The sequence below is a fragment of the Sus scrofa genome, chromosome 9 (assembly GCF_000003025.6).
Source record: "Sus scrofa isolate TJ Tabasco breed Duroc chromosome 9, Sscrofa11.1, whole genome shotgun sequence".
Lineage (NCBI taxonomy): Eukaryota > Metazoa > Chordata > Mammalia > Artiodactyla > Suidae > Sus > Sus scrofa.
Window position 1 is genome coordinate 8,186,636 of NC_010451.4, and position 13,395 is coordinate 8,200,030.

The window sequence follows — 13,395 nt, forward strand, 5'->3', positions numbered from 1 at the left end:
GATGGCCTAAAATCTGTCTAAATCTTTGAGTCATCACATTTTGTATTTCTCTATTAGGATCAATTTAACTTACCTTGATTATATAGATAGTTTAAAGTGCACATGCATACATTTCTGATGGGATATTCTATAGTTTTAAGAGAGTGATTAGGGCCAGATAAAGAATTAATTATCCACATAAAGCTACTGAAACTAAAGTGAAGTTAAATAAAATTTTGAGATCAGTTCCTCAGTCACATTAGTCACCATCACATTAAACAGCACAAACATGGAACAGTTCCTCCATCACAGAAAGTTTAATTGGATAGCAAAGATCCAGAGATCCTGATATATTAAGTCTCAAAACATGTAATGGAAAGGAATGTATCCCCAAAACAAAGGCCTCTGTGGGCAAATGTAACCATGAACTTCAAGAATTACCAAGAGTTCCCGTCATGGCTTAGCAGAAATGAACCTGACTAGTATCCATGAGGACTTGGGTTCGATCCCTGGCCTTGCCAGTGGGCTAAGGATCTGGCTTTGCTGTGAGCTGTGGTGTAGATTGCAGACATGGCTCAGATCCCACGCTGCTGTGGCTGTGTTGTAGGCTGGCCTGGGAACTTTCATATGCCACAGATGAGGTCCTAAAAAGACAAAACAAACAAAAAACAAAAACAAAAACCCAGTAAGAAAGTCCTCATCTTTTAGCAGCCATATCAAAATATTTGCAATGACAGGACAAATGGGATTTGCTTCAACTCACTCTGGCGTGTGGGGTGAGGAATAATTACTGAAGCCTAAGTAACAGTACATGGGAGTTTATGATGCTATTCTCTGTACTTTTTTTATGTTTAAGTTTTCCATAATTAAGAGGTTAAAATATTTTAAGAACCCAGAAACATGACTGGTTAAATCAAAAATTCGCTTTTCAAGTATGCCATTTATAACGATTGCCTTCTTGACTCTCCAAAACTCTACTGAAACCATTTTTTTTTTTTAATTATCAAGTAGTTCTTGATAAATCCAACAGCCTTTTCTGAGTCATTTTCCTTAACTTGAGCCACTGGCTCTTCAGAGTCATACAAGATACTTAACCTATCAAAACTCTATCCTCCTGCATTAGTTTTCTTAATTCATTTATTCTGTTGTAGGTATTTTTGCCCATGCCCACGGCTTTTGGATGTTCTCAGGCCAGGGACTGAACCTGTACCACAGCAGTGACCCAAGCTGTCACACTGACAACATGAGATCCTTAACCCATTGTGCCACAAGAGAACTCCCTATTTTTACCAGTAATTATCCTCTTTTATATGTATCTATTATGACAAACAAATTCAAATGCATTCTGAAACTAAGTATGGTAAAAATTATAAATCATTCACTTACTTGAAAATATTTAGTGAGCACCTGCTATATGCCAAGCACTGTATAATATGCTTAGAATATAGCCAATGAACAATAAATTCATGAACACTGCCTGTATGGAACTTACAGAACAAATGGAAAACAGAAATTTTAATAGACAACTACAGTTGTATTAAAGGCAGCAAGGAGAAGTAAATGGTATTGAGAATGTATAAAGAATGAGAAACTAGGAGTTCCTGCCATGGTACAGTAGGTTAAAGACTCAACTGCAGTGACTTGGGTTGATGCAAAAGTATGGGTTCAACACCTGGCCTGGTATAATGGGTTAAAGGATCTGGCATTGCTGCAGCTGTGGCACAGGTCACAGCTGTAGCTCAGATTCAATCCCTGGCCTGGGAATTTCCATACGCTGCAGGTCCAGCCATAAAACTAAAAAAAAAAAAAAAAAAAAAAAAAAAAAAGAAGGAAACTGAACTACTCTGAGGAAGTCAACAAAGCCTTGAAGAAGTGACTTGAAGCTAAAGAATTAAACTGGAGTTAACCAGGCAAAAGGAAGTGGGAGTATGTAACAAGATGGAGATCAGTTAAGAGTTACAACTGAGGAGTTCCTGTCATGGCTCAGCGGTTAACAAATCCGACTAAGAACTATGAAGTTGCGGGTTCGATCCCTGGCCTTGCTCAGTGGGTTAAGGATCTGCATTGCCATGAACTGTGGTGTACGTTGCAGACGCGGCTTGGATCCCGCATTGCTATGGCTCTGGCGCAGGCTTGGCAGCTACAGCTCCAATTGGACCCCTACCCTGGGAACCTCCATATGCCACGGGTGCGGCCCTTAGAAAAGGCAAAAGACAGAAAAAAGGAAAAAAAAAAAAAAAAAAAAAGAGTTACAACTGAAAAAAGGCCAGAATGGCTGAAACAGAGAGAGATGCTGGGAGATACTTTTAAGATACGAACAGACAGATGAAGAGGAGCCAAAATATGCAGCCAAAGCAATGTAGATCATTTGGAAAGATTTTATACCTTATTCAAAGAGTGATTAAAAAAAAATAAAACTACAAAAGTGGGTCAATTTTGAGTTTTTAGAATTAAAAAAAATTGTGATAAACTATATCATTAAGATTTACCATTTTAATCATTTTTAACTATACAATTCTCTGGTATTAAGTACAGTCAAAATGTTTTTGTTTCTCAAGTAAGGAAGTTACTCTGATTTACATTTTTTATAAAGTTCACTCTGGGGAGTTCCTATTGTGGCTCAGTGGAAATGAATCTTGACTAGTATCCATGAGGATGCAGGCTCAATCCTGGCCACATTCAGTGGGTTAAGGACCCAGTGCTGCTGTGAGTTCTGGTGTAGGTCAAAAACACAGCTCAGATCTGGTGTTGCCGTTGCCATGGTGTAGGCCAGCAGCTACAGCTCCAATTCAGCCCCTAGCCTGGGAACTTCCATATGCCACAGGTGCAGCCCTAGGAAGACAAAAAATATATATAAAAATATCAAAGTTCACTCTGATATCAATTTGGAGAATGGACTAGGGGAGAGTCCAAGATAACAGAGGTTGGAAGGTACAAAGCAGATTTAAATCTATTTTATTGTTCCCTGCTAGACTATAAACAAGAAGAAAATAAAGATTACTTCTGAACTGTTAATAACTATATCCCTTGGGACCTAGCTCTGTGCCTGGCACATAGTGAGCATGTGTTAAATAAATGTCTCATAATATTCTATGATTCTTAGAATGGAAGCTTCAAAATGCAAAGATGTATGTTTTGTATAGAATGTACACCTTAGTGATGATTTTTTAAAAAAACCTTTTTTGGCAGGGGGCACAGCGACAGCATATGGAAGTTCCCAGGCTAGGAGTCAAATTGGAGCTACAGCTGCCAGCCTACACCACAACCACAGCAACGCAGCATCCGAGCCACATCTGCGACCTACACCACAGTTCACGGCAACGCCAGATCCTTAACCCACTAAGTGAGAGGCCAGGGATCGAACCTGCCACCTCTTGGTTCCTAGTCAGATTCGTTTCCACTGTGCCACAATGGGAACTCCCTAAAAAAACGTTTAAAAAACCTGCCTAACAATAATAAATAAAGTAAGTGCTAGGAATAAGGTTAGAGATAGGGAGAAGGTAGAAGCCAGACTCTGAAAAGGTCTAATTTGAGCAGAAGAGTTTGGACTTCATCTCAAAGAGAAGTCTATGTGGGGTGTCTGGACAAGGTTTTATGCAACTTCTCAATGGCAAGACAGCATAACAATAATGATTATCAGTTCATTAAAAAAAAAAAAATCATACAGTAGGGAGGTTCCCAGGTGACCTAGCAGGTTAAAGATACAGCACTGTCACTGCTGTGGCTCAGGTTCAATCCCTGGCCTGGGAACTTCTGTATGCCGCAGGTGCAGCCAAAAAAAAAAAAAAAAAAAAAACCATAAAGTAATTGTCCTTGTGTGACTAGCTTGTTTCACTTAACATAATGTCATCAAGGTTCATCCATACTGAAAACATGTGTCAGAATTTTCTTCCTTTTTAAGGCTGAGTATTTCATTGTATGTATATACAGCACTATGTTTTGTTTACCTGTCTATCCATGGTAAACACATGAGTTGCTTCCACCTTTTGGCTGCTGTGAATAATGCTGCTATAAATACAGGTATAAATGAGATGCTTCGGGAGTTCCCACTGTGGCTCAGCAGTAAGAAATCTGATCCGTATCCATGAGGATGCGGGTTTGATTCCTGCCCTCACTCAGTGGGTTAATGATCCAGTGTTGCCCATGAGCTGTGGTGTAGGTCTCGGACACGGCTCAGATCCCACATTGCTGTGGCTATAGCTGCCAGCCTACGCCACAGCTCCAATTCGACTCCTAGCCTGGGAACTTCCATATGCCACAGGTACAGCCATAAAAAAGACCAAAAAAAAAAAAAAAAAAAAAAAAAGAGTTTTAATTTTATAAAATGTACTTGTAAAAAAGAAGAGAAATAAAAAGAACAGAAATTGAAAACCCTAAGCAATACTAAATAGTGAAGTATAAAATTCTCAGAAAATTCAAGTTTGAAGCTAGAAAGCAAATGGAAAAGTGGTAGTTGGCCTAACAGATTCTACAAAGATCAATTTTAAACTGACTATGAGGAAAGCTAAGAAATAATCTGATTTGCACCAGAGGACCACCCCCCCCCCCGCCAATGTCAGCACCAAGTACATCTAGAAATAAATGTAAAGATGGTACTAAAAATGAAAGGAATGGATGAAAGTCTGCTTAAAAGGGAGACTGACAACCTCACATTGCTGCCTCTATCCCACACAGTGAGGTTCCTCTCCCACTTCATCAGAAGAGCGCACAAGATTATGCTATGGGAAAGGAAAATAGAAGGTTTCTAAACTGGTCAATATAAGTTTCCATATAAGTTTCGAGTGGAGGCTAAAGTACAAAGAGTATTTTAAAATTAAATCCATATACTCTATGTTATCTTCAAACCCTGTCTCCATGTAGCTCCAAGAAACCTGGCAACCAAGTTTATCCTCTCCAGCAGGACACTGCATAACTCTTCTTTAAGAAATCTGAGTGGCAAAGACTTAAAAGAGCTAACATCAAAGATGTTCCCCCCTGCAAAAAAATGAGCCAGACTTTTCTACAGAGAAGTCCAAGAAACCCACATTAAGAGCTTAAAATCAAATTTTTAGTGTTCAACTCTTCAACAGAAGTAGATACTCAAGAATGGCTGGAGTTCCTGCTGTGGTGCAGTGAGTTAAAGATCTGGCTTGTCTCTGTGGTACTATGGGTTCAATCCCTGGCCTGGTGCAGTGGCTAAGGGTCTGGCGTTGTCAAAGCTGTGGCAAAGGTCTCAGATGTGGCTTGGATTCAGTGCCTGGCCTGGGAACTTCCATGTGCCACAGGTAGAGCTGAAAAAGGAATAAATAAATAATTGCTAGTTCCTTGAGGACAAGTCAAACAAGAAAGAGAAAAACTAAAATAAACAGGAGTGAAAAGCAATTTACAAAAAAACTGAGTATTTAGAAGAAAGCCATATATCTCGTTAATATCCTCAAAATGACAAGAGAGATACTAGAATCAAAAAGACGCTACAGACAGAAACAATCAGAAAACAAAGAAGAGCTCTTTGAAATAAAGATGATAGTGGAGATAAACTGTAATAGGGTAAAACAAAGTTGAGAAAATCTTTTAAGAATTAAAATAGAGGAGTTCTTGTCGTAGCTCAGTGGTTAACAAATCCGACTAGGAATCATGAGGTTGAGGGTTTGATCCCTGGCCTCGCTCAGTGGGTTAAGGATCCAGGTTGCTGTGAGCTGTGGTTAGGTGGCAGATGTGGCTTGGATCCCGTGTGGCTGTGGCTGTGGCGTAGGCCGGGGGCTACCACCTCCGATTAGACCCCTAGCCTGGGAACCTCCATATGCTGCAGGTGCGGCCCTAGAAAAGACAAAAGAGAAAAAAAAAGAAAGAATTAAAATAGAAACAAAGAAATGAAAAGGGACAAGATGAAATGAGAGGATCAATCCAGGAAGTCTAACAGGAACTGCAGAGAAAACTGAAAACTCAGAGGAGTATCATACTAGTTAGGCAGCCAAGAACTTTTCCTGAGTTCTCCTGTGCACATCAGGTTAAAGATTTGGGGCTGTCACTGCAGTGCATTGGTTGCTGCTGTGGCTAGAGATCAATCCAGGGATCTTGCGCATGCTGCAGGCACAGCCAAAGAACATTGTGTTTTTAAAAAAATTTAAATAAATAAAAACAAAAAAATTGAACAGGAAAGCACTCTAAGTACTAATGAGAAAAGATCTCTAGAATATATTAAGTGAAAAGAAGTGAGGCACACAATAAATCTGATTATCTCTTATGTAAGGAAGAATAAAAATTATATTCACATTCGCTTGTGTCTACATAAAGAAATCCCAGAAACACACGTAAGAAAATATATGTATTTATAATTTCTGAGGGAGAAGGGGGTGGGGAATGAGGTCACAGAAACAGGGGTGGCAGTAAGTTTTCTCAAAGTATATCTTTTCTCTTTTTTGCTTTTTAGGGCCACACCCACGGTATATGGAGGATCCCAGGCTAGGGGTCGAATTAGAGTTTCAGCTGCCGGCCTACACCATAGCCACAGCAACACTAGAGCTGAGCCACATCTGTGACCTACACCACAGCTCATGGCAACACTGGATCCTTAACCCACTAAGTGAGGCCAGGGATCGAACCCACAACCTCATGGTTCCTAGTCAGATTTGTTTCTTCTGAGCCACAAAGGGAACACCCCTCAAAGTGTATCTTTTATACAATTTTGATTTGTGAGATATGCGATATATTAACTGTTAAAAACAAGAGTTAGAGCGGGGGGAAATGGTCCAGTTTAAAGCCCTAAGAGAAATGGATTAGGTGAATTCTTAAAGTTTCCTCCATCTTTAGTATACTCCAATTCAAGAATTTCAACTAGGAGTTCCCATGTGGCTCAGCATGTTAAGTATCTGGCATTGTCATTAGAGTAGCTCAGGTCACTGCTGTAGCACAGGTTTGATCCCTGGCCCAGGAATTTCCTCATGCTGTGGCAAAGCCAAAAAAAAAAATTTTTTTTTTTTCAGTTAAAAGATGCTCAAACTATTGGTCAGTCGTATTTATAATGTGCCTTCCCTGAAACTCCATGCTCCCAGTCACTTCTTTGTAAGTATTTTTTTTGGGGGTTTTTTGGGGGAGCAGGGGGCACCCACGGCACATGAAGGTTCCCAGGCTAGGGGACGATTCAGGACCTGTAGCCGCCGGCCTACGCCACAGCAACACCAGATCTGAGCCACATCTGTGACCTACACCACAGCTCACAGCAACACTCGATCCTTAACCCACTGAGCAAGGCCAGGGATTGAACCTGCATCCTAATAGATAGTAGTCAGATTTGTTTCTACTGAGCCACAATGGGAATTCCACTTCTTTGTAACTTTCAACTCTACTTAAAGCAGCTGCACTCATCACACTACAGTGTGTTAAGTATTACATATTTCTTTCCTGATGAGATATTTCTTAAGAGTAGGCGCTACCAAACCACTTGACAGTAGCAGTTTTCAGTAAACATTTGTTAAAATATTTACTAAGAACTCCCCATGTGCCAGACATTCTTCTAAATGTTTTACATTTATTAGGTAATTTAATCTTTACAATAACTCTATATGATAGGTCCTATTACTTTACAGTTAAGGAAGTTAAAACAAGGAGGTCAATAATTTGCCCAAGGTCAGTGATCAGGGCTAAATCATGAAATCCAGACTCTGCTCTTAATCACTAGCTCTACTGATTAATTTTAAGGTTTCAAAACTAGGTTGGAAAAAATTTCCTTTGTTCTAAATGCAATACAAAGCTACAAGATACAGATGGCTTAATATCATCTAGAACCTAGCAGTTCTCAAAATGTGGTTGAATGACTCCCAGGATTCCCAGGGCCCTTTGGCTGGGCCCACTACCCTCCTGAAGGTCAAAACCATTTTCATAATATCAAGATGATACTTGACTTTTTTTATTTTCATCCTCTCATGAGTATATAGCAGAGTTTCCCAGAGCCTATGTGATGTGTGATATTACAAGAGATTTAATGCAGAAGCAGCTATGGCCAGATGTCTTCTAATACATCAGAACTAACAGAGATTTGCAAATATGTAAAACAATGCCACTCTCACTAAATCTGTTTGAAAAATAGTTTTCTTTCATTAAAAATGATTCTGTTAACATATAATAGATCTAACACTATTATTTTTAAATGAATTAAACTTTCTCAGTTAACTTTTGACACAGTAAATAATGATACAAACCACATAAACAACTCTTTAGAAGCCTCATCAGTTTATAAGAGCGTAACAGGATCCTGAGGGGAAAAAAAAGTTTAGGATTACTGATCCAGACAATATAAACTGTTCAGTATTCCTGGTATCTGACATTACGACACTTTTTTCCTACATACCATGTTTTAATTCAATTATATATATAATATATATAAAAATATAATTATAATACAGGACTGATGTAAAAAAAGGTAATATAAAGTGAAAAAAATAAGCAGCACTAGGCCTAAATATGTGCTTCTCTTTGGGATTATATTTCTTAATTTGTAACTCATAACATTTGTTTATAGAAATATCTTCTGCTGTAAACCATGAATGACATTCCTAAAAATGCCTCTGATTTCAAGACAATACCCAAAAATAGCAACCAAAGAGGTTCCTCAAAGAAACTTCAGATTCAAGTTGTATATTCCAACACTCTTTTATTAAACCATGTATACTGCTAAAATATAAACCATAAGAATTTATAGGAAGATTACTAAGACTGATATCATTAATTTAATGAGGCCTCAAATACTGAAATAATTCATCTTCATTCATCAAAGAATGTTAAATTTTTGAAAAACTAAATTAAACAGTCTACCTAACTTCAAATCTGTTCCATGAACATGGCTTTAATTGACATACTTTTAGGTGCTATACCAGTAACAAATAATTTAACAATAGTTTTAACAAACCTAATTTTGTTCAACTCAAAAAAAGGTATAAAATTCTAGTCAGTCTTTTTTTTTTTTTTTTTAGTGACATGGTAAAGGCTATAAATTATTGGGTTCCCTGTGCCCTGGGCATCTGGAGTATCCCTGTATACAGTCAAATAAAGTAGGTATAAAATGTTATTGTTATATTATTAATTGCACAAGAAAAAAAAAAAAAAAAAAACATAGACTTCACCAGAGCAAAGATGACTACTAGCTTTGGTTACTATTAGATTCAACCATCATTCATTCTGAGTACAGCTCCAAGCTTGGCACTATCCTAGGCACCAGGGATACAATGAACAAAAAAATAATAGTTTTTAAATCACATGGGATTTGCATTCTGCTGTGCGAAGTAGGCAAAAACACACACACACACAAAAAAAAAAAACACAAAAAAATAAGAATTATAAATGTGGTAAATGCTATTAAGAAGACAAAGCTTTGCCACAGATTGGTCTTGAAAGCTGAATTGTGGAATTCCAAAACCTAAAAATAAAAAATTCATGAAGAGTTACATCTAGATGACATGGATTCTACAGACCTTTGCTAATGCATAAGAACACTACAGACACTGCCTGTGAAAAGAGATCAATCTTTCATTGTCGAAGCTACTGGATGACATTACTTAGCAATATAGCAGCCTCAAAGATAATTAACCTCACAGTTCCACCGAGTTAAAAAGCATGCAAACACAATTTTAAAAAAACTTAGAGGAGCTTAAGGAGAAAGACAACCATAAAGTAATGTGGTATCCTGAACTGAATGTTGGAACAGAAACAGATAAAAATGAAGAAAATCTGAATAAATTAGAGACTTTACTTAATAATGCATCAATATTGGTCCATTAATTGTAACAAATGTGCCATACTAATGAAAGATGTTAATAATAAGGGAAATTGGGTGGGACTCTATGTGAACTCTCTGCATTATCTTAATTTTTATGTAAATCTAAAACTGTTCTAACAAAATTGAGTTTACTTTTAAAAAAATCTAAGATGGCTTCAGGAATTGGCAGGAAGGGGATTTAGTAAAGACTTAAAGAAGTTAAGAAATGAGAAGCTATAAAACTCTGCAATGAGAATTAGAAGTAAATACCCAAGAAATTCAAAGGAAACCTGCAGATACTTAAGTTATGACTATTCATACTAAAATTTTCCTAGGATGGAGATTTTTCATGCAAACTAAATATCTCTGCATCACAACATCAGGCAGGCAAAAACATCCCTAGAGTGCACAATAAGCACTTATCCTATCAATAATGACCAATAGCTATATTTTATGAATGGCACTGCCCTAAAATTGTTATAATACCTGGACAAGGATCAACCTCACAGGTCTCAAGTTACTTAAAGAAACAAATTCAGAAAAAATAAACAAAGAGGAAACTTGGTAAGACAACAAGGAGAAAAAAATTATGTATGAAAGGAGAAAAATGATTTCTCAGGTCTAATTGGAAGCAATTTTGCAACTATTATTAACCTACTTTAATGTCACACAAATTAGTGTAAATAGTTCAAAGTAGTAACAAAAGCCTTGAATTAACATCAGTTATCTTCTTCCCAATCAAAAGAAATAAATGTCTTCTATAGCCTAACCTAAAACACCTAACAGATAACAATGTCTAATGACTTCGTAAGAACTAATCTCTCACTGTCTCAATTTTAAAGACAGCCAGGAAAAGTGAGAGAAAAACAATGAAGGGTGATCACCTCTAAACTGCAGAGTATGAAGTGTGTATAACACAGCATAAAATTGGAATTACCACAAGAAGTAATTTTAGAGACAGCAGCCATCACAAAATAAGGACCTTTATCTAACACAAAGTAAGGACCTTTATCTAACACAAAGTACAATGACGGCAGAAGCATGGTCAGGTAAACAAATGATTTTACTCATCAGATACAGTGGAATATTAACCATAAAAGAAGCATTTCGCCAAAATGGTATCATGTATTTATCTAACTTAGATAACCAGATGAAAAACCCATCTCTTCTCTCTCTCTTACTCCCTGACCCCAAAGGAAATCCTACAAAACAAAGATGTTCGTTATCCTAAAGCCTTCTCTCACAGGAATCCTCAATCTATCATTGGAAAATACTCAAAAAGAAATGGAATAATTAGCATTTCCCCAGTAATTCCTGTTTGCTCCACTGTGAGGAGAATCAGACCCCGCTTCGTGTTAAAACAGAAAAAGGAGAGGTGAGATGTGAAAAATTCCAAGTAAAACGATCATGACATAGCACCTGGCAGAGACTGGAAAAGCATCCACGCGGCCAAAAGGATCGTCAAGGATGAAAGTCAGGAGAAGAAAACGAGGTTTTCCAACAAGCCGCAGCCTAGCCCATCGGGTAAAAATCGCCACTGCCGCCGCCCCTCCCTCACTCCCCCACCACTCCATCCTCAAGTCGCCTCCAAGGCCGACGTGGACCCTCTGGAACCCAGGCCAACCCCCCACCCAGGTGAAAACAATCCAAGAATTTTCTAGGACTCCCCACTTTCCACCTTCCAGAAGATCTGCACTTCTCAGGGCCAAGCCTCTGGGGAAAACAACGCCCAGATCCCCCCTCCCGGCGCGAGGTTCCAAAGAGCCGGGTCCCGCCGGTGGGCCTCGCAGGGCTGACCGACCGGGATCAGAGCGAGGAACAAGGGTGGGGCTCAAGGAAGGGAGCGGGAGCTGGCGAGACGACGGAGACCGGAGGAAGAAAGGGATGGACAGGAGGCTGGGCGGGGTGAGGACTGGGGAGGGCACGTCGACAGGGGAGGGCCGGGCTGCGGGGAGAGGAGCCGGCGGAGTCGGGGCCAGAAGGGGCAAAATCCGCCCGACGGATCGCGGCGAGGAAGCACGGGGGGCGACGAGGGGGCGGCCGACGCGGGGCCGGGGCAGGGGGCGGAGGGCGAACGCGAGGGCCGCAGCAGCCTCCGCGGCCGAAGGGCCGCACTGGGGGCGGTGCGGGGAAGCCGCGGCCAGCTGCCAGGAGTGGGGGAGCCGCGCACTCACCGCTCTGCTCCCCCAGGAACACCAGCTTGAATTTCCTCAGCGGATTCCCGAAGTCTCCGCCCGCGGACATGATGGAGCCGGAGGAGCTGCGCCGCCTCAGCCCAAAGACCTCCCGGACCGACGCGGCTCCAAGCAGTGGACGGAGAGGCTAGAGAATGGGCGGGCGCCCAGCTCTCTCGGCCGCTGCAGGGCCCGGAGCGGAGCAAGACCGGAGGGCAGGGCCCCTCGACACAGACAGGCAGCCGTCGCCGCCGCCTCCCCTCAGAGCCGCCTAGCACCGAGCGAGGCCCGAGGCTGGGAAGGGAACGAAGGCGGTGTCGGAAGCAGCCAGGGGAGTGCTCAGGGGTCCGAAGGCCAGAGCGGCTCCCTTCTCAGCACCCGGCTCGGAGGCTGGGGTGAGGGCGGAGGAGCCGGAGCCGCAGACGCGCCTGGGACCTCTCACACGCAGCGCTTCAGCGCCTCAGCTGCCGCCGCCGCAGCCCAACCTGCTGAGTGCGCGAGCCTGTGGCGCGGCGCGGGGCGAGCCCGGGCACGAGCCTGCCGCCCCGCCAGCCCCAGCGTGCGTGCGTGCGTGCGTGCGCGTGCGCGCCACAGACGGCGTCTTCCTGGTTTAGCCTGCTTTCCCGGCTCCGCGGCAGCGGAGACCGGGGGTGGTTAGGTGTACGCTCGCGTCGGGAGAAGCGGGGAGGTGGGGTGGAGCCTGGAGGAACCCAAAGGGTGGAGTAAGGAGCGCTTTCGTCACTTATACGATGAGCCAATCGGAAGAGGTCAAGGGCGGGCAAGGATGGGAATGAGGTGGCGGCGCGAGAGCGCGCTCGCTGCCCTCGAGCGGTGGAAAGTGTCTCACAGTGGCGGCCATGTGTAGTGTGGCGCGTCCGAGCCTGAGGGGAGGAGAACAGAGAGAAGCGGGGTGGAGGCGGGGCCGGCGTGGAGGTGGAATTGACCCCTACAAGAGCGGATGAAGTCAGAGAGTACTAAGGTGTTTAGAAGGTTCCTAGTTCTGAGCCTTTAGCCCTGCCTCAGATTCCTGCGAGCCCCACTTCACCTATGCCCCCACCTTCTCCAACCTCTTCTTATAATTCCTGCCATGATACCCTCCTAGGTACATTCTCCACTCCTGCTCCCAGGAGTTTCATAACTACCAGAAGCAGGGCCTCCACGTTTTTACAGATGAGGAAACTGAAGCTCGTAGGAAGGAAATGACTTACAAAACCCACAGAACAGTAAAATTGAAGCCAGGTTTTGTCTTTTTCCCCCATTGAACTTCTGCAACCTGCTAGTTGATAAGACCATCCTTGGCCTGATGTGGCTTGGCCTTCTGTTAGCAACCTCTCTTCCTCAGATGGGCCAGCCCAGGTGAGCCCACCTTCTACTGTGATCGAAAAGGATTTAGATATCATGTAAACATAGGGTAAAACTGAGGCTCAGGTAGGAAAACAAGTTTGCAAAAAGGTCACACAACAAATTCGTGGTAGAGCATGCCCCTGATGAAGTGGGCTTTTTTTTTTTTTA

At 41.8% G+C, this 13,395-nt stretch overlaps 1 protein-coding gene across 5 annotated transcripts in view; it reads right to left on the bottom strand.

The window, feature by feature from the left end:
- Positions 1 to 12,577, bottom strand: part of RAB6A (RAB6A, member RAS oncogene family) — a 61,312-nt gene extending 48,735 nt beyond the window's left edge. For 2 of the 5 annotated variants that reach the window (XM_021102114.1, XM_021102115.1), the window contains exon 1: positions 8,157 to 8,204. In XM_021102114.1, coding sequence (XP_020957773.1) covers positions 8,157 to 8,184 — 28 coding nt within the window. In that variant the 5' untranslated portion in view covers positions 8,185 to 8,204. 5 annotated transcript variants of the gene reach the window in all.